The sequence below is a fragment of the Anabas testudineus genome, chromosome 18 (assembly GCF_900324465.2).
Source record: "Anabas testudineus chromosome 18, fAnaTes1.2, whole genome shotgun sequence".
In the NCBI taxonomy this organism is placed as follows: Eukaryota; Metazoa; Chordata; class Actinopteri; order Anabantiformes; family Anabantidae; genus Anabas; species Anabas testudineus.
Genome location: NC_046627.1, coordinates 25,199,884 through 25,218,027, shown reverse-complemented (window position 1 = coordinate 25,218,027; position 18,144 = coordinate 25,199,884). Strand labels below are relative to the sequence as shown.

Here is an 18,144-nt window from a genome sequence, read left to right as displayed (position 1 = left end):
CATACACACTCTGAGTGCATCACCCACTGATTTCATAGCCATAATGATAATGATAATAACTTTCCTATCCCATTAATCTCTGCAGTAACACTACAACAATGCAGAGGCCTCTCCCCTCTCTTTCTCTTTTTTCCCTCTGATTATCTCGCCTTTAACTGAATATAACTAATATGCCAGGTTAGCTACTCTTACGCTGCACTCAAGAGAAGTGCTGCCCAACTCATTATTCAATATTAGTGCCTAAACATTTGAAGCACTAAAATAAGAGGTGTTCACTGCGTCACACTGCAGGTGAAAATGTAATTTACAAATTTTTAATTTGCAATGTGAGTCAGAAACCTGAGGGAAGACAAATGACTCTCATAAATATACTGTATACAGCTGTCTGAATCCTCCAACTGCAGCAATGTCTAATCAATATATTTGATTATTTTTTCAAGTGCAAGTTGCCCGTCCCCAAATTCTCTGGGTGGCTCATAAAAGCCACTGAAAGAACTAGTGTGTTTGTTTGTGAGCCTCATTCTGTGTGATTCTTCTGTGCTGTTTGTCAGTAGACACATCGTCGACGTTCAGAGTGGAGCCAAGTGTAATGCCCTGAGCTGTCTGAAGATAATGGTCTCTGTGATATGTGCTGTTAGGAAGTCACTCAAAGACTTGTGTCACTGTCCCTGCAGGCTATATTTTTGTCTGAATATCAAAAACATTTTATCATTTAAAGAAAAGAGAAGCAACACACAGAGAAAACTGCAAACTGTATGTATGGCTTTAATCTGAAAACAAACAGAAGGAAGATACAAGGTTAGATACAGATCCTCATTTGAAATAAGCATCATTTACATTATTGATTAACCTGTCAAATATGTTCTATTAATTTATCCTAATATAGCCTTTGTTTTATATACTGCCAACAAGTCAATTAGTCAATTAGTTGCCTCATTGCTTCCTTTTAATGACAAAAACCTGTTTCCTTGTTAAATATAAGTAGAACATAATGTCTGTTTGCAATATGGTGAAATTTCATCTTTCTACACAAAGCTGTGAGATATATAAAAAAACATTTCAATGTAAATCCTGCTAAGGACAGATATAATCCAGAGTGGTGACAGCGTGGACAGATTAGAGACAATCTGGCCCCAGACCAATGCTGAACTATGTTGTTTTGCAACACTTTGGCATCAATTTGAGTAAGTTTGTAGTTTATTAGCAAGTCTTAATGATTATTGTCAGTATCTTTGTAGTTTGTTTGCAACTCTTCGTTGCAAATTTGAGTCTCTTTGTCGTCTCTCTTGCTGTTTTTTGTGGTCATTCAATCTGAATACAATTCAAGGGCAATTCAAATGTGAGTCGTCTTGTTGTAGTTTAGCATCAGTTTGTTTCTTGAAACTTCTTTGCGACTGATTGCGAGTGTTGATACTCTTTTTGCATCCGTTTGTAGTCGTTTAGCATTTCTTTAAATTAGTTTTTGTCACAGTATAAGGAGGGGGACAAGGCAGGTCTGAACTGAAACAGGAGTTTATAAGCAAAACTACAAAAACAGGCAAACTAAGGGGGGTGTCAACTGACACTACAAAACCAGGAAGAAACACGAGGACAAAGTGACAACGTAAAACTACCAAAATGGCTGTAAACAAAGTAAGAAAACAGGCGCAGCAGACCAGGAGGACCTCCGGCGGACGGCCGCGAGGCGGCAGACAGACCAGGAGGACCTCCGTCGGACGGCCGCGAGGCGGCAGACAGACCAGGAGGACCTCCGTCGGACGGCCGCGAGGCGGCAGACAGACCAGGAGGACCTCCGTCGGACGGCCGCGAGGCGGCAGACAGACCAGGAGGACCTCCGTCGGACGGCCGCGAGGCGGCAGACAGACCAGGAGGACCTATGTCGGACGGCCGCGAGGCGGCAGACAGACCAGGAGGACCTATGTCGGACGGCCGCGAGGCGGCAGACAGACCAGGAGGACCTCCGTCGGACGGCCGCGAGGCGGCAGACAGACCTGGAGGACCTCCGTCGGACGGCCGGGAGGCGGCAGACAGACCAGGAGGACCTCCGTCGGACGGCCGGGAGGCGGCAGACAGACCAGGAGGACCTCCGTCGGACGGCCGGGAGGCGGCAGACAGACCAGGAGGACCTCCGTCGGACGGCCGGGAGGCGGAAGACAGACCAGGAGGACCTCCGGCGGACGGCCGGGAGGCGGCAGACAGACCAGGAGGACCTCTGGCGGACGGCCGGGAGGCAGCGAACAGGACTGAAGGGGCGATGAACCAGAAAGCTGGGCCTCGGGCGGACGGCCGGGAGGCGGCAAACAGGACCGGAGAGCCCCAGAGGCGCCAGGAGAGCCGCAGACCGGAGAGCCTCGGGACTGCGAAGCGGAGGCCTGGAGAGCCGGCTGCGGAGCGGAGGCCTGGAGAGCCGGCTGCGGAGCGGAGGCCTGGAGAGCCGGCTGCGGAGCGGAGGCCTGGAGAGCCGGCTGCGGAGCGGAGGCCTGGAGAGCCGGATGCGGAGCGGAGGCCTGGAGAGCTGGCTGAGGAGCGGACGCCTGGAGAGCCGGCTGAGGAGCGGACGCCTGGAGAGCCGGCTGAGGAGCGCTGGGCGGGTGCTCCGACGGCATGAACGGGACAGGCTGGAGAGGCGGCGACGACGGCGACCTCAGCGTCGACCCGCTCAGAGACAGGAGAGACAAAACAGACAGGAGAGACGGTGACGACGACCTCTGCGTCGACCCGCCCGGAGACTGAGGAGACGGCGTCGACGACCTCAGCGTCGACCAGCTCAGAGACAGGAGAGACAAAACAGACAGGAGAGACGGTGACGACGACCTCTGCGTCGACCCGCCTGGAGACTGAGGAGACGGCGTCGACGACCTCTGCGCCGACCCGCCCGGAGACTGAGGAGACGGCGTCGACGACCTCTGCGCCGACCCGCCCGGAGACTGAGGAGACGGCGTCGACGACCTCTGCGCCGACAGAACAGGAGCTGTTGTGGTGGAGACTGGAACTGTAACTGTTGCTGGAGCAGCTGCGGTGAGTGGAACTGTGACTGTTGCTGGAGCAGCTGCGGTGACTGGAACTGTGACTGTTGCTGGTGCAGCTGCGGAGGCAGGAACTGAAGCTGGTGCAGCTGCGGAGGCAGGAACTGAAGCTGGTGCAGCTGCCGTGACAGGAACTGAAGCAGGAGCAGGTGCAGGAACTGAGGCCGGAGCGGCCGTGCTGGGAACCCGGAGACTCTGACGCTTCTGGCGGAAATGTCGCAGGTATCTGGATCTCAGGTAACTGATTGGTTTAGGGGCCAAAACCAGACGTGTACCCCAGAATGGTGAGTCCAGATAATCATCTGGGTGTGCATAGTCCTCCTGCAGTGCCTCGAGGAAAAGCCCGTAATGGTCAAGACGGGGGGAAAGGTTTGTGTGGCCGTTAAAGGGATCATATGGATCCATGGCCGCGGTCTGGTCAGTTCGTTCTGTCACAGTATAAGGAGGGGGACGAGGCAGGTCTGAACTGAAACAGGAGTTTATTAGCAAAACTACAAAAACAGGCAAACTAAGGGGGGTGTCAACTGACACTACAAAACCAGGAAGAAACATGAGGACAAAGTGACAACGTAAAACTACCCATATGGCTGAAAACAAAGTAACAAATCAGGATCTCAAAGTACAAAACAAAACCACTGCTCAAAGGCAGGAAAACACTCATGGGAAACACAGGTAATAATGTCCAGAGTTCAGAGGGGGGTACGAAGTCCAGGGAATCCAGGGGGGAAGCAGACAGGGCTGAGGAGGACGGGCAGGAACAGGCAGGTTTAGCAACAGTCAGGGAACACAGGCTGGAGACAGGTTGGGAGCGACGACGAACTAACAGAGGGGAAAGGGCTGAGGAGAGTTTTGTAGGGGAAAGGGGGCACAGGTGAGTCCAATGTTCAGCTGATTGCTGTGAGCAGAGGGAGAGAAGGGGCTGGTGGGCGGAGTCCAGAGGGAGACTGAGGTGGAGAGTTGGAGAGGTGAGGGAAATCCTCAGCTTGGCCTGATGCCAGGCCGAAACGGTGACAGTTTTTGCTTGTTCAGTAATCCATCCCTTGGTGACAGGCAAAGAGTGAAAGCAGAGCTGGACACCCATACATAGAAACTGAGAAGTGACAACGACAAGCATGGTAGTGTGAAAAATGCCCGGTTCAAAAGACGTGATTGGTCTCATGCAGTTACCACGGTGACTAATGGGATACCAACATTGTTATCACTATAGCATGAAGCGAGTGGGTGACTGAGTGAATAAAGAGACAGACATAAGAGTGTGTGTTTGAAAGAGAGTTCTGTGTGGACCGAGTGGAAAATTGCGTGACAGGCGTTCTGTGTTTGTTTACTTCACTACTCAGAAAAAAAAGATCAGGTGGGATTAAAACAGCTTCCAATCATTGTTCCTGCGTTTGCATTCTCTTCCATTTCCCGTCTCTTTTTCTCTCGTCCTTTACTCCTTACTCCCCTTGACAAATACACACAAGCAAATGGCCTCAGTCCCTTTCTCTCTATTTCCTCTAAGCCCTCAGTGACAAGGGGATTTTCTTTAGGCTTTTTATTAAGATTGCTCTTATTTGTCACACAGGAGAGTTGGTGGAAAGAAGGGAGGAAGAGGGGATGGGTGGAAAGAAAGGGCAGAGAGTGAGAGAGAGAGAGAGAGAGGAAAGTGTTGTAGAAAGATGAGTGGGCAAGGTACAGAGGGGAAACAACGAGCAGCAGGAGGTAAGGAGAGTGAAAAGGGAGAGCAAACTGTTGTGGGGAAACAGGTAAGAATGATGGAAAGAAAAGGGCAAAGGAAGCAGGAGAAACTTGCATCATTCGTCTAAAATAAGCCTGAGGGATGAGGAGGATATTTGTGATGAGAAACTTTTCACCCTCGTGACTGTGGCAGACAGATGTTCACACAGACACACACACCTAAACACCCATGTTTTCCTCCTTTGCTGTGTTCTGCCCAGACTTTGTCACAGATGTAACATGAGTCTTTATTTTTCATAGGTTCAACCCAGTGTGAAATGCTTGTGTTACAAAATCATGCAATTATTGCACTGTTAACCATTTTATTAATGGTTTGGGTGTGTTGTGCTGGCTAACTCTCTTTATATCGACTTCAGTTTCAAGTTAAACAGCTACAGTGTTCCCAGTTGTGTTCTTCCTTAACATGTATCCCCACACAGCCAATTAAAGGCGCTCAGTGGTTGAATCTGACCACTAGTAACTCTATGGACTCTCTATGGAGCAGTGATTTTGCAAGCATGTCCCCATTTTGTTTGTGTTGTACACAAGAGAACAGATCCCTTCTATGCTACTGGTTCGGTTTATCTGGATGCATTATGCTCCAGTAAATGTGCAAACAAAGACAGAAAAGAAAAAGCTGCTCGCAAACATGTATGTAAAAAATGCATGATTTTCTGAAGGAAATGCACTAAATAAGTTTGTCAGACCTCAAGGATGCACACAGTACATTGTTGGAAGAGGCAGTTAACTAAAAAAAAAAGAACAGAGCAGCTTTAAGTCCAATGATCAGTTGTTCAGGAGATAATCTAATCCTTTATTTATAATGTCACGATGCTGTATCATCAGTCCACAGCACGATTTCCCTGTGGGTGCTCACACTTATCCACCTTGGCCTCAGCATCCACAATAATAGGAGCTGTTCTTTAATAAAGCAAAAGACTGACTTGAGTTAGATAGATTCCAGGATTCACAGAACCACAGTTATACATCAAACTCCACAGAGAGCCGAAGTCATTATGTCACCTCCGTCTGACATATCTGTACTTGCTGTCAAGCTGTGACGCTTAATGTTCTTTTGTTCAGTTACAGTATGTGGGCCAGATCAGTAAAAAACATTTCTCCCACACGTAACAATACTTTTTCAGGAACTCAAATGAGCAGTCATAAAATGCAGCCAACATCACAATTAATAGTGCAAAAAATATATTCCCTGACAAGCAGATACAATAAACTGAGTCGCCTCCAGAGTTATGACTGTTGGTTTGTTCGCTTTCCTGTCATCTCCCATGACCCCTCCCCCGAGCTGGGTCTTGGGATTACATCAATTCAAGTGCCCATAAAGATTTTGCTGAGCCAGCTTGTTTCCTGTGACAAAAGTTGGGTGCGAGGATAAGGTTCTGCCAAAAGAGTGTCCTTCAGCAGCCCTCATAAGAGTGGGTGTGTTTTTCAACCACCCAGAGAATGACTGATTTTCATATCCATGCTGCCGCTAGGATTTTGCTGGCATAAAATGTTCTGGTCCTCCTAGAGTACTGCCACCGCGTCTCAGAGGAGTGTCAGTTGTTTCTGTCAGTTTCTGTTGTGTGTTACTGTTATCATGACATTTTCAAATATAGCAGAATGTAAATAATTTTTTCTTTACAACCTAAATATTGAATAGACAGTGATGTTAGGTCATTTCTAAACACATAAAGTACTTCACACGGCATACTGTTTAAAAAGGCTGCAGTTCACGGCTGGATTTGTTGTTATTAGCAACATTAGAAATCTCAGTGGGATTTTGAAAGGGGATTTCTCACTTTTGCAATGCAACCCCGAAGTACTAGTTTCACTTCACCTCTCTACACACTGACTGGTAACAGCTCACATTTTCACTTGTGTGACCCGAAGCTTGATTTTGCAACGTGTATTCTTTGAATGTTGCACACACACATACAGTGTATGCATGCTCACTACTACCACTGGCTAAAGTCCAACTTATAGTAGGTATTCATGTATTCCTCTTCTGAATTTCCACCTCCAGAGTTGTCAGACTGTCATATCCATCGCCGCTGACACACACAAACGCGCACCCCTAAAAATCACACACAGCCTCTTCATGCAGCCAGTCTCATCATATCATGCATCATCATCTCCTGTATTAATGTCACAGTCCATTAAAACCCTTTTAACCCCATTTGGCTGATGTCCTCGCCTACACAAACTCTCACATGTTAATGCAGCGTGCTAATGAAGGGACAGGGAGAGGAAGAAAACATTAAAGAAGTAAGAGAGTGGGAACTTTGGCTGCAGGCCCACATCTTTGTACTTTCTGCAGTTTCATGTTGCATAAAAACAGCGTTTAATAGAGTCCCGCATGGAAGATAAAAACATTCGCTAACAGAAAGAATTAGACATAAAGGGAAGGAACGGAGCAGAGAAGGTTTATTGCAACAGGATAATATTAAGTTACACTGACTTGGTAGACTGTGGTTGAATTTGTATGCTACAAATGACGATGCCAGACTTTTCTGGGAGCAGAGACCAGCAGGGCTCCACTCATGAACTTCACTTTACCTTCTCCTGTTTGTTATTCTGCAATGAGCCATCGAACTCTACAGCCACATGACAAAATAGCAGGTGTTTTCAAATGATGATGAGGATTTTTAAGGGATAGAGCGATAGAGTAGGAATAAGAAAGAAAGCGATGTGGTCACCAAAGGTCATGAGATTATACACAAGCTCTCCCTGTCTGTCAGTTTGAACCTTTTTGACCTTGGCCAGAGGCTTGTTCTGACTTTTTACACATCATACCGCTGAGACATTTACACATCATCCTGTTGCACAATGCTGAGTGTGTAAGTGTAGGTATAGCCCCTGACCTATTCTATAACATGTATTCTGTACTTACTCTACTGCCTGCACTGTTTTGTGCTGTGTGTATGTGTCCTGTGGCGCTCTATCTGTGGGCGTGTGTGAGTTAAAGTGCGTGTTTGTTTTCCGAATGATGGATGAGCAGCAGATCTGGTGGCAGATCGATATTGAGCACAGTCCTGTAGGGAGAAACATTGAGTGACCACCTCATCTGACCACTGACCACACACACACACACACACACACACACACACACACACACACTCCAGGGGGATGCATTTGATACAAGCACCGAAATGATGGAAAAACAGTCTCCTCTACAAATAACCTGCATTCACTGACACTTGATCAAGAAATGTCTGAAAACACATGTCCACATGTCTACAGCCTGCATTCATTATCCTCTTCAGATCCGAGCACACACACATACATGTGTAAACACCCATATATACACACACACACACGCAGACATCATAAACCCAATGGTCACTCATTCATGTGAACCATCCTGCAGCAACTTCTAACTCTGTTTGGAGGGGACAGCCAGGCTGCATCCCTGATGTCTTTCTTTTCGTTTCACTGGGTTGTGTTCAGCAGTGCCTTCAATCTGCACTGTGCTCCGGAGGATGGGCGGCACTTTGCAAGACTCTCTAACACGCTTGGACAGCTGTATCCACGGCCCAGTGAGGCGCGTTCAGTATCACCCTTAAATCTGCCTAATTACGCATCTCATCAGCTCTTCAGCCACTCGATAGCTGTGATTCCAGAGCCACACACACACACTCACGTGTTGCCTCTCTTTCTCCACCTTTTTCTTTATCTCTGTGCATCCTCTCCCTGCCTTTTTTGGCTTTTATGTCAGAGGCTCTTATTTCATGTTCTCTCTTTTTTTTATATTCTCCCCTCAGTCCCTCTGTCCCCCTCTCTCTCTGTTACGTCATCTCCTCATCCTCCCCTCTAATCTTGTTCTAACCAAGTGACCAAGCTCTTTGAGGTCTGGGTCCCACAGGCAGCTACCACCACGCTACTTCCTCCTCCCACAATAACTGCCTCCCTACTGGGTTGCCTTCGCTGCCTCGTTGCCCCCCTCCAAGCTTGGAGCCTGGAGATCAGTCATGCATGCACATTTGCACACACACACACACATAGATGTCGAGCACACCACCAGTAAATACGTAGTGAACACTCCACTTACACACACAAATATACACACACACACGTGTGTGCCTACACACTAAAGGCCAAGATCAGTCATGCTGTCTTTGTGTTTTTCTTTCTTGCTGTGTGGAAAAAGATATAACAACTTTTAAAGTAAAGAGAGAGAGAGATGGATGTAGAGAAAAGAGGGATGACAGAGAGAAAGGGCTGTTGATATTACTTTTTTTTTATTGCAAAGTGCATTAAAAAGAGACATACGACTGGGAAAACACATAGGTCAGAGTGAAATAAGATATAAAAAGGATACAGAGATGGGAGGAAAAATATGCCAGCAAATTGAAATGGAAACATTTTAGTTCCTTTCAACAAGTTAATAATATGTCATGTTACTTGTTAAGGCAGCGTTTGCAGCTGAAAGGAAGCGGGGGAAGATGTGATGAATCAAATGTCATTTAACCCTGAGACAACATTAGCCCTCTGCAGTATGTGTGTGTGCGTGTGTTGTGATTCATAGCGTCAAATAAGGCAGAGCAGCGAAGCACCGCTGATGTAAAATGAATCAACAGTCATGGTCGATGCTCGTACTTCGGTCAATAAACGGGTCAGAGCTTGGGCATGTGTGAAATGTGCATTATAGTGGGTGTGAATATGCGCGTTGTCTGTCTTCATCTCATCCTGTAGCCCCCCTCCGGCACTTGCTATACTCTACATTTTACTAATGCACTTCGTTGCTGGTTTATCCAGCTGTTCTTCTTGCAGGCAGACACCTTCCTTTGGTCGTAACTGGTTATTGTTGTTTGTTGTAGTTTTTCATGCTTTAACATAACTGAGTTTCACTGGTATGACTACTTCTATCAAATTGGAACCCTCAAACCTTCAGTCTTGGTATTTTTGGTGACACCTGTGGTTACTGGCAGGTGTGAACATCAACAACAACAGCAGTTACTCTGAAGGATTTACAACAAAACAGCCTTTTGTGTATCTGTTATGTTGTGTATCTGTATGTACTGTGTTTTCTACCTAACTGGCCCCTTTACACTGCTTCTCATTCACCCTCTCACACAGAAGTCCACACACACACACTGATGGCAGAGCTGCCATGCAGCTGACCTGACTCACCAGGGGCAACTTGGGGTTCAGTACTTTGCCCAAGGACCCTTTGACATGAGGAACCAAGTTTTAAACCATCAATCCCACAATTGGTAGATGACTGTGCTACCTCCTGATCCACAGTCAGCCCTTAATGGGCAACAATGGAAACAAGAAACTGATCACAGGCTGCATCATTTCTGTGAAAATCCTTGTGTGTGCGCACCTTTTATTAAATTGGCAATGAAGAGTGGTACAGAATGTAAATAGTCACTGCAGAAAAAAATACAGACCCCAGATAAACTCAAACATTTCTGAAGATTTTAGAACTAAGACCTTTAACATGACACGGATATTATCAGCTGCTGTTTCATTTTGAGACCTCAAGAAGGAGCATGAAACTGTAAACATGAATCACCCAATTTTTCAGATTAGCTGCTTACACACACACACACACACACACACACACACACACACACACACACACACACACACACACACACACACACACACACACACACACACACACACACACAGAAGAACACCTGTGAACACCTGCTGGCCTGAAAACAGAATAAAAAGAATTCACAGGTGGTTTCTGGAGTGCATCAGTGTATTGTACAGTTTGTGTGTGTATATTCACACACGCACATTTGTTTTACATACATGCATGCATGTGCATGAGCGTCACAGACAGTTGTGGGAGAAGTCAGCAGGTCATGGTGTGTGTGTGTGTGTGTGTCTGTGTGAGAGCTGTCAGAATGATTCATGTCTTACATGTGAAAGCCTCAGGGACATTAAGGACACACACATAAACATATACATACACAAGGACTAAGAAGCTATTTTAAGGTTTGGACCTCAGCAATGTGGGTTAAGACTGTAATACTCACTAAAAGTACCAGTGAGAAAGATCTGAAAAGCTCATAGTGTGCAGCTTCTGGTTGGTTCGGTTTATAACAGAAAATCTTCTTTAAGATCAGTGTTGAGGACATCTCTTAGCTAATATTCTGCAACTTTTAACTTCACTTTTTGCATTAATGTGCTCTGTGAATGAACATATTCCTGTCATGCAATCTTGCACATTTTCATTACAGTCAGCTCTGGAAATTAAAGATCAGCTTAACTCAACCCAAGAAAAGGCTAATAGCTTTTTTTTTTAAAGCACAAATGGCTTAATGGAATTGATAAATAGTCTAATTCAAAATGGAGTTTTTAAGCTAAAATTCAGCCACATCTGCATATTTAACCAGAACTATTCATTTCTATATTCAGCCACTGTGTTGCCCTTTGTGTATTTCTACACTCCTTTCCCATAAAGGAGCCATGATTGATTTGTCGAGATTTCCCTAATTTTCAGTAAATGTACATATTGTGCAGTGATACAGCCACAGATTTGTTTACGGGTGAGACCGAGATGAAAGGATTGACGAGGCTGGACAGAGGAGAGGTGTGAAAAGAGGAAGGGAGCTGGGGATATACAGTAGAGAGGTGCTAGTGACTGTGAAGTGGTAAGCGCACACGTGTGTGTGTGTGTAGGCAGAGAGAGACGGAAAACAAAAGCAAAAGGAGAGGCAGACAGGCAAGTAGAGAAGGATCACAATGTAGTAATTTCGTGGCCATTTTCTGATAGTGAGGATGTGTGTGTAATTATCATACCAAGGGGTTTAGGAAGCTTTATAATTTAGCCAACCTTTCCCATGATTGGATAAAACGTGACTTCTTAAACCAGCCTGTGATGCAGGAATGGAGTCTCACCTCTCACTGAAAAGAACAGAAGACAGGAAAAAAGGGGGCAGACAAGTAGACAGAGACTGAGGGAGTGGAGTGATGCAGCAGTGGGATAGACGGCGGAGGAGAGAAGCGAGCCGAGTATTGAAGTGACAGGTTGTTGTCAGAGCAGCGAGACCCTGGAAGATAGATGAAGACAGGGTCAGCAACTCCCTGCTGATGTCGCGACAGATGACTAACTGTGGTTATTAGTGCATAGGTGTGTGTGTGTGTGTGTGTGCGCGTGCGCGCTCGTGTGTGTTGGTTTGGAGACCGGGTCAGCAGTTTCTCATCCAGGGCTGACTAACCCTGACTGTGGTGCGTCTGTGTGTGAGAGCATTTGAGTACAAGGTCATCAACTTCTGCCCTCACTGAATTCTCTGTGTATCTGTCTCTGTTTTGTGTGCGTACACGTCCGACTACATTTTTCTGCAGTTGTGTGTTTCTGTTCCTCTACTTGCACAGAGTTGACCTCCTAATGGTGCCAGTTCAGTCTGTTTCCCTTCCTTGTTTTTAGGCCGCTTCCACTCACAACATATTAACTGTGGTGCGGCTGTGGAGCCGCCGCGCCTCCTCGTCTTGAGAACATACAACTGCTGTCTCCTGCTTGTTCTCAGCTCAGCTTATGCTTCCTGTCACGCACAGTACTGTAGGAGCCATGACTCCACTTACTGGAGCTTCAGTGTGCCCTTCTAGCATTATAATACCAAAACATTTGGTTGAGCATTTATACACTATTATTTATCAACTATCTAAACCCACGGATCAATTCAGGAGTTCTCTGTTCATGTTTAAGCTACAGAAAGCCTGGCATGAAACTGTTGTTGTATGAGTTCGGGGTGCTCTGAAGATTTATGTTGCTAAATAAAAGTTCACATTATCAATAAAGTAATGCGTCTACTGTCTGCTGCTCTTATTGGCTGTTCGACAGTTTAGATTAAAAACAACAGATGATTGATTTTTTTCATCAGGGCTCCCGTGGAGAACAGACCGTCTACATGCACTTCAGCTTTATTATGGACGTTTATTCTTTTAACTTTATTACAGATGCTGGCTACAAGTATGTTATCATTTACAGTGCTTCCTCCGACTCTTGTTTAGACTTTCTTCTACTCAATAACTTTTCATTATGGCTTTCATTTGATCTGTTTGTAATCTGGTGGAAAGCACCAAGACGTCTGTGACTGTTAGTTACAGATATAAGGTTTTGCTATGAGAATCACAGGGGTGTTTTTCCTCATCACGCAGTGCTTTGACCTTCACATTTTACCACTTTTTGCGGGTATTAAATGCAATTACGCTTATTTAAAAAGAGCAGAAGGTGTTCTTGCATTAAATACAGTTAAAAACAACTGATCTGGTCCATGGGAGAATCGAAGTATTGTGGTAACAACTGCTGTTCTTACTTCCTTCTTCCTTTTCTCTGTATAACTCCAGGATTTGGACGTCATCCCACGTCAGGCTGACCCAGTAGAACCCAACAGAGTCAAGTGAAGGCAATTCTGCATCAGCTGAAATGGCTCCAGCAGCCATGTCTGTGCCTCCATCCTCCCTCACTTCTCCACGCCTCCCCTCCCTCCTCTTCTTCCTCCTCTCCCTTTTTCTACTTCTTGCTTTTCCTGGATCGGTTCACGCGAGTTCGTCTGGGAATTGTTCAGCTGTTGGAGACGCTTGTCAGGAAGGTAGGTCGGTCTTGAGTGAACACATTACATATCATAAGGATGAAACATGATTATGTTTAATTATTATATAGTAGATATATATAATAGATCTATACAATAGATTTATGTTCTTAACCACTTCAGCAACTAAGTAAGGGATAAAGATTCACCTATCAGCCATGTAAGCTGCTGATATAATGCAGCTTACATTCCCTCATAGAAAAGAAATTAAAATAAAAACGTCCAGTGCTGAGTTTGGACTGATTGTGCCAATTTACGAACCTGACACAAGTTTTAGTAGAACAAACGCGACCATAAGCTCCCACTTATTATAATCCTTAATCAGGTTGTGCTGCCACCGAGCTTTGATGAAATGCCCACATTAATGGGATGTTCTCCTGCAACTGATTATCTGATTTTCATTTTCAGGAGTGGTACTTCCTGTGTGGAACCCTCAGAACCCCTCTGTAGGGGACAAAGTGGCACGGGCCATTGTTTACTTCGTAGCACTCATCTATATGTTCCTGGGTATGAGCATCATCGCGGACAGATTTATGTCGTCTATAGAGGTAGGCAACCTGCCTTTACTTTGTACCCCACGTGTAAGTCACTTTGGATAAAAGTGTCTAAATGTAAATGAGTTTCTCCACATGACATTATACTAGACTTAGATTAGGTAACACTATTCATCATTAGTTTGGAAAAATACAATGCTAATTGACAAATAAACCACCCTTGTTTCCATGTCTTACATATTTTGCCATTCCTTGTTTTACCTTTCCTTCCTTCATTTCACTTACCTCACCTTAACTTTGGTTAACCTTCTTTGCTTTTCCTTTTCTTTTGGTGCCTCCTCTCATTTTCTTTCTTTCTTCATATTCACATTCTCCACCTTTCTTTCCCTTTTTATTTCTGCCCCATCCTCCCTTCTATACCCCAGGTCATAACCTCCCAGGAAAAAGAGATCACCATCAAGAAGCCCAACGGTGAAACCACCACTGCCACAGTCAGGATCTGGAATGAGACTGTTTCCAATCTCACTCTAATGGCCTTGGGTTCCAGTGCCCCCGAGATACTGCTGTCTGTTATTGAGGTGGGTACAACGTGAGCTGGTTGGTTACACGTTAGATAGACCGATACAGAATGCAATGGGAACACAGCAATCTGATTTTCACCCCCTCAATAGGTGTGTGGTCACAATTTTGAGGCTGGCGCTCTGGGTCCCAGCACCATCGTGGGCAGTGCTGCCTTCAACATGTTCATCATCATTGCCCTGTGTGTGTACGTGGTTCCTGATGGAGAGACACGCAAAATCAAACACCTTCGGGTGTTTTTCGTCACAGGGGCATGGAGCATCTTTGCTTATATCTGGCTCTACCTAATTCTCAGCGTCTTCTCGCCTGGAGAAGTGGAGGTGAGGATGGAGAAAAAAGAGTTGTTAAGAGGGAAAAGTTTATAAATAAATATAAATATAGACAAAGTGTTAGTGAGGTAAGGACGCAAAGGAAGGAAGGTAAAAAGGTGTTCATCCTCTTTTCTGTTTCAGGTATGGGAGGCAGTGCTGACCTTCCTCTACTTCCCACTGTGTGTGGTCCAAGCCTGGGTGGCTGACCGTCGCCTCCTTTTCTACAAGTACGTCCGTAAGCGTTACCGTGCCGACAAGGCCCGTGGCATCATCATTGAAACCGAAGGAGGTGCTGATGGAGGGATGGGAGGAATGGATGGAGGAGGCGGATCACTGGGGCTGGGTGGGTTCACCAAAATGGACATGCTTGAGCTGGACGGACAGATGGCATTGAACTGTCACAGTGGGTTGGACGGAGGTATGATGGAAGAGGGAGGAGCGAAGGACGAGGAGGACGAGGCCAGGAGGGACATGGCGAGGACGTTGAAGGAGCTGAAGCAGAGACATCCAGATAAAGACATGGAGCAACTTATTGAGATGGCGAATTACCAGGTTAGAAATAGTGTGCTTACAAGTACAACACACACAGATGACAATGAAAATGTGCTTATTAGGTTAGCTTAGCATAAAAACTGGAGACAGCCTGGATCTGCTACTGTACATGCTGTAGCTATTCATCAACAGACTCTGGGCTGCCACTCAACATTGTTCATTCACAAATTTTAAATTATATTAGAAATACAGTTATATATAATAACTCTATACAATGCAAATCCTGCAGCCTGTACAGTACCTCTTGTGCAAACGATAGAAATAAGCAATGTGTCAGTTTTAGAGGTGCATAAATTTAATTTTTTTAAATAAGAAATAATAAGGTCTATTTAGGGTCTTAATGCTAGGCTAAACTAGTTGCCTCCTGGCTCTAGCTCCACTGTTAATTCACGGACATAAAGTGGTATCAATCTCACAAAAAAGTAAATAAGTTATATCCCAAACTGTTCAAACTCCTCCTTCAAAAACCATATATACTACATTACACCAGATTTTTTGTTGGGCGGCTGAGGGACCTGCAGGGTTAAGATGACCATATCAGAAGAGGAGTCGGTGAGAAGGGCCAGGTTATAAAGAGCATGAACACTCACGTGAATATAATTGGGTGTTACTAGTCGGCTGGTATCCAAACAGCCAATGAAGCAAAAAATGAAGCGGCTAAACTGCCTAAGCTAAGTCAGTGCTCCATTTCTTCCAGCTTGCTTGTTCTGACTCCTTTTCTTTTTAAACTCAGTTTCTCATCTTTTTATGAGCTATTTACATCTACAAAAAAATTAAACAAACAAAAAATAATGCATCGCATTTTAAATGTGACTCCTCTGTGTTGGAGATGATGCTGTTGCACTTTCAGTTGTGGGTAATTACAGGTAGGACTCTTCACACAGCGGTCCAAACCCTCTTACTCACGTTTAACCACATACAAAGAGGAAAAATCTAGTTTTTCAGGGCACTTCTCCTGTAGTTTTATGTGCTGAATAAATCACTAGTCTGCAGAGAGGAAGGTGCCAATTGACTTGACTGACAGCACTGTACATGCAACCCCTCTGTCACCCAGGTGATTTTTTACCCGGTAAGTTAAGTGAACGTTAGATATGTGAGTGTACGTGGGCTGGAAAGCAGTTGCTTGAATAAAAAAAAAAATTAACTCAAGGTTCACTGGCTCAGGTTTGAGTCTTAAGCTGTATCTGACATATTGAGTTGATGATTTAAGGAATACGTTGGGATGCAGTTGAAAGCTTCATTAAAAGGCTAGCAAGTGGACCTTGTGAGAAGTTTTTTTTTTGTGCTAAGTTTAGATGCGTGTTTTGTTTTGTTATTTCTAGTATATAAAGTATCTACTATCTTTTATAGTTAGTTCATCTGTTGTCATCCCTGGTGAAAGAAAGAAGCTGCTCCTAAATGACTGTCGTGCACGCACCTGCTTTTAATATTTCCTACAGCTATGATGTAGAAAAATGTTCCTCACTAATCATACATTAAGGATGCCTCGGCGTCACTCCCTGCACAGTTTAATCCTTGAGTAATAAACCGTAGAAGCTGTCCAAGTCTCCCCTGCTATCCCTTTTTCTGCTTCATTCCCCTGCCTCCTCTCTAAGCCGTTTCATAGTCTTTGTTTTGGGTAGACAAACAAGGAAGGAAAGGTGTTTGGCAGGCAAAGCTGCACCGGGCAACTCCCAGATGTTTGTTTGTATTCAAGCCTCTCTTCCCTTGCAGCTACTTCCACAGCCTCGTGTTGTAAATAAGAATGACAGCTGCCCTGTAGATTAAACTCAACTGGGTAAATTAAGGTTCTTGGGATCGTAATGGCTCACTAAATAAAAATAGAAATGCGTTGTTTTTACTCAGTGACCAGGGGAATCAGTCTGCCATTAGCTTAGGACAACTTACTCAGCAAAAACAGATCAAAGTTTTTAGCTAAATTAACAAAAACTGATTTCTTCTGTCTGAAGAGATGCAGATCTGTAGTAAAATTGTCAGTTCAATTCCTCTAAATTTAAATAAATTTCAACGGTTCCTGCTCTGAGGCCACACTTTAATCTAATGGAATCCACATTTAGACTTAATTTTCCATTTGGTGGATCATTACGATATTAAATTGTTATTCACTCATACATTTTATTGAAATCACTTAGCATAGATTGATAAGATTCATTACATATAATGTTTGTAGCTAAGAGAACCGGAAACTATAGTACAATGCATAGACAGGATGTTAATTCTTGAATGAGGTCATTTCTTAACAGTGTTTTCCCACTCATGTACGACTCACATTAAAATACCTGGGATCCACCCTGAAGACTCCATCAATAACTCTATGGTGACCTTTGACCTTTAACCTCCCAGAGGAGATATAAGGATTTCCCAAGGGAGATTTATTCTATTGATGTTTAAATTGCAGCTGTCACTTTTAAAGTAAAAGCTTTTATAAAAGTAAGACTAATCTGTGTAAACACAATAGCTACAGTGCACATTAACACGATGAGTACCATGGGTCCCTTTGTTAATCTGATTTTGTCGATCAGGTGCTGATGCAGCAGCAGAAGAGCAGAGCGTTCTACCGAATCCAAGCAACCAGGATGATGATCGGAGCTGGCAACATCCTCAAGAAGCATGCCGCCGACCAGGCTCGCAAGGTGAAACACACACTCCATCTGCGTTTAACTTGAAATCCACAGTTAAAAAACACACTGCACCTGACAATGTGTGTGTGTGTGTGTGTGTTTTCACCAGGTGGTGAGCAGCCATGAGACCCAGGCCCAGGAGGACGACCCTCACACCGTCAGGCTGGAGTTTGAACCTTCTTTGTACCAGTGCTTTGAAAACTGTGGCTCACTGAAACTGTCCGTTGGCAGACACGGAGGAGACCCTGGAGTTACTGTCAAGGTGCAGTGCTGCGCACATCCCCACTTCACAG

At 44.8% G+C, this 18,144-nt stretch overlaps 1 protein-coding gene across 4 annotated transcripts in view; it reads left to right on the top strand.

The window, feature by feature from the left end:
* LOC113157481 (sodium/calcium exchanger 1-like) overlaps positions 1–18,144 on the top strand; it is an 84,193-nt gene that overhangs the window by 26,483 nt on the left and 39,566 nt on the right. For all 4 annotated transcript variants that reach the window (XM_026352994.1, XM_026352997.1, XM_026352993.1 and 1 more), the window contains exons 2-8: positions 13,050–13,294; positions 13,703–13,842; positions 14,214–14,366; positions 14,460–14,687; positions 14,820–15,230; positions 17,753–17,863; positions 17,961–18,113. In XM_026352994.1, coding sequence (XP_026208779.1) covers positions 13,129–13,294; positions 13,703–13,842; positions 14,214–14,366; positions 14,460–14,687; positions 14,820–15,230; positions 17,753–17,863; positions 17,961–18,113 — 1,362 coding nt within the window. In that variant the 5' untranslated portion in view covers positions 13,050–13,128. The remainder of the gene's footprint in view (positions 1–13,049; positions 13,295–13,702; positions 13,843–14,213; positions 14,367–14,459; positions 14,688–14,819; positions 15,231–17,752; positions 17,864–17,960; positions 18,114–18,144) is intronic.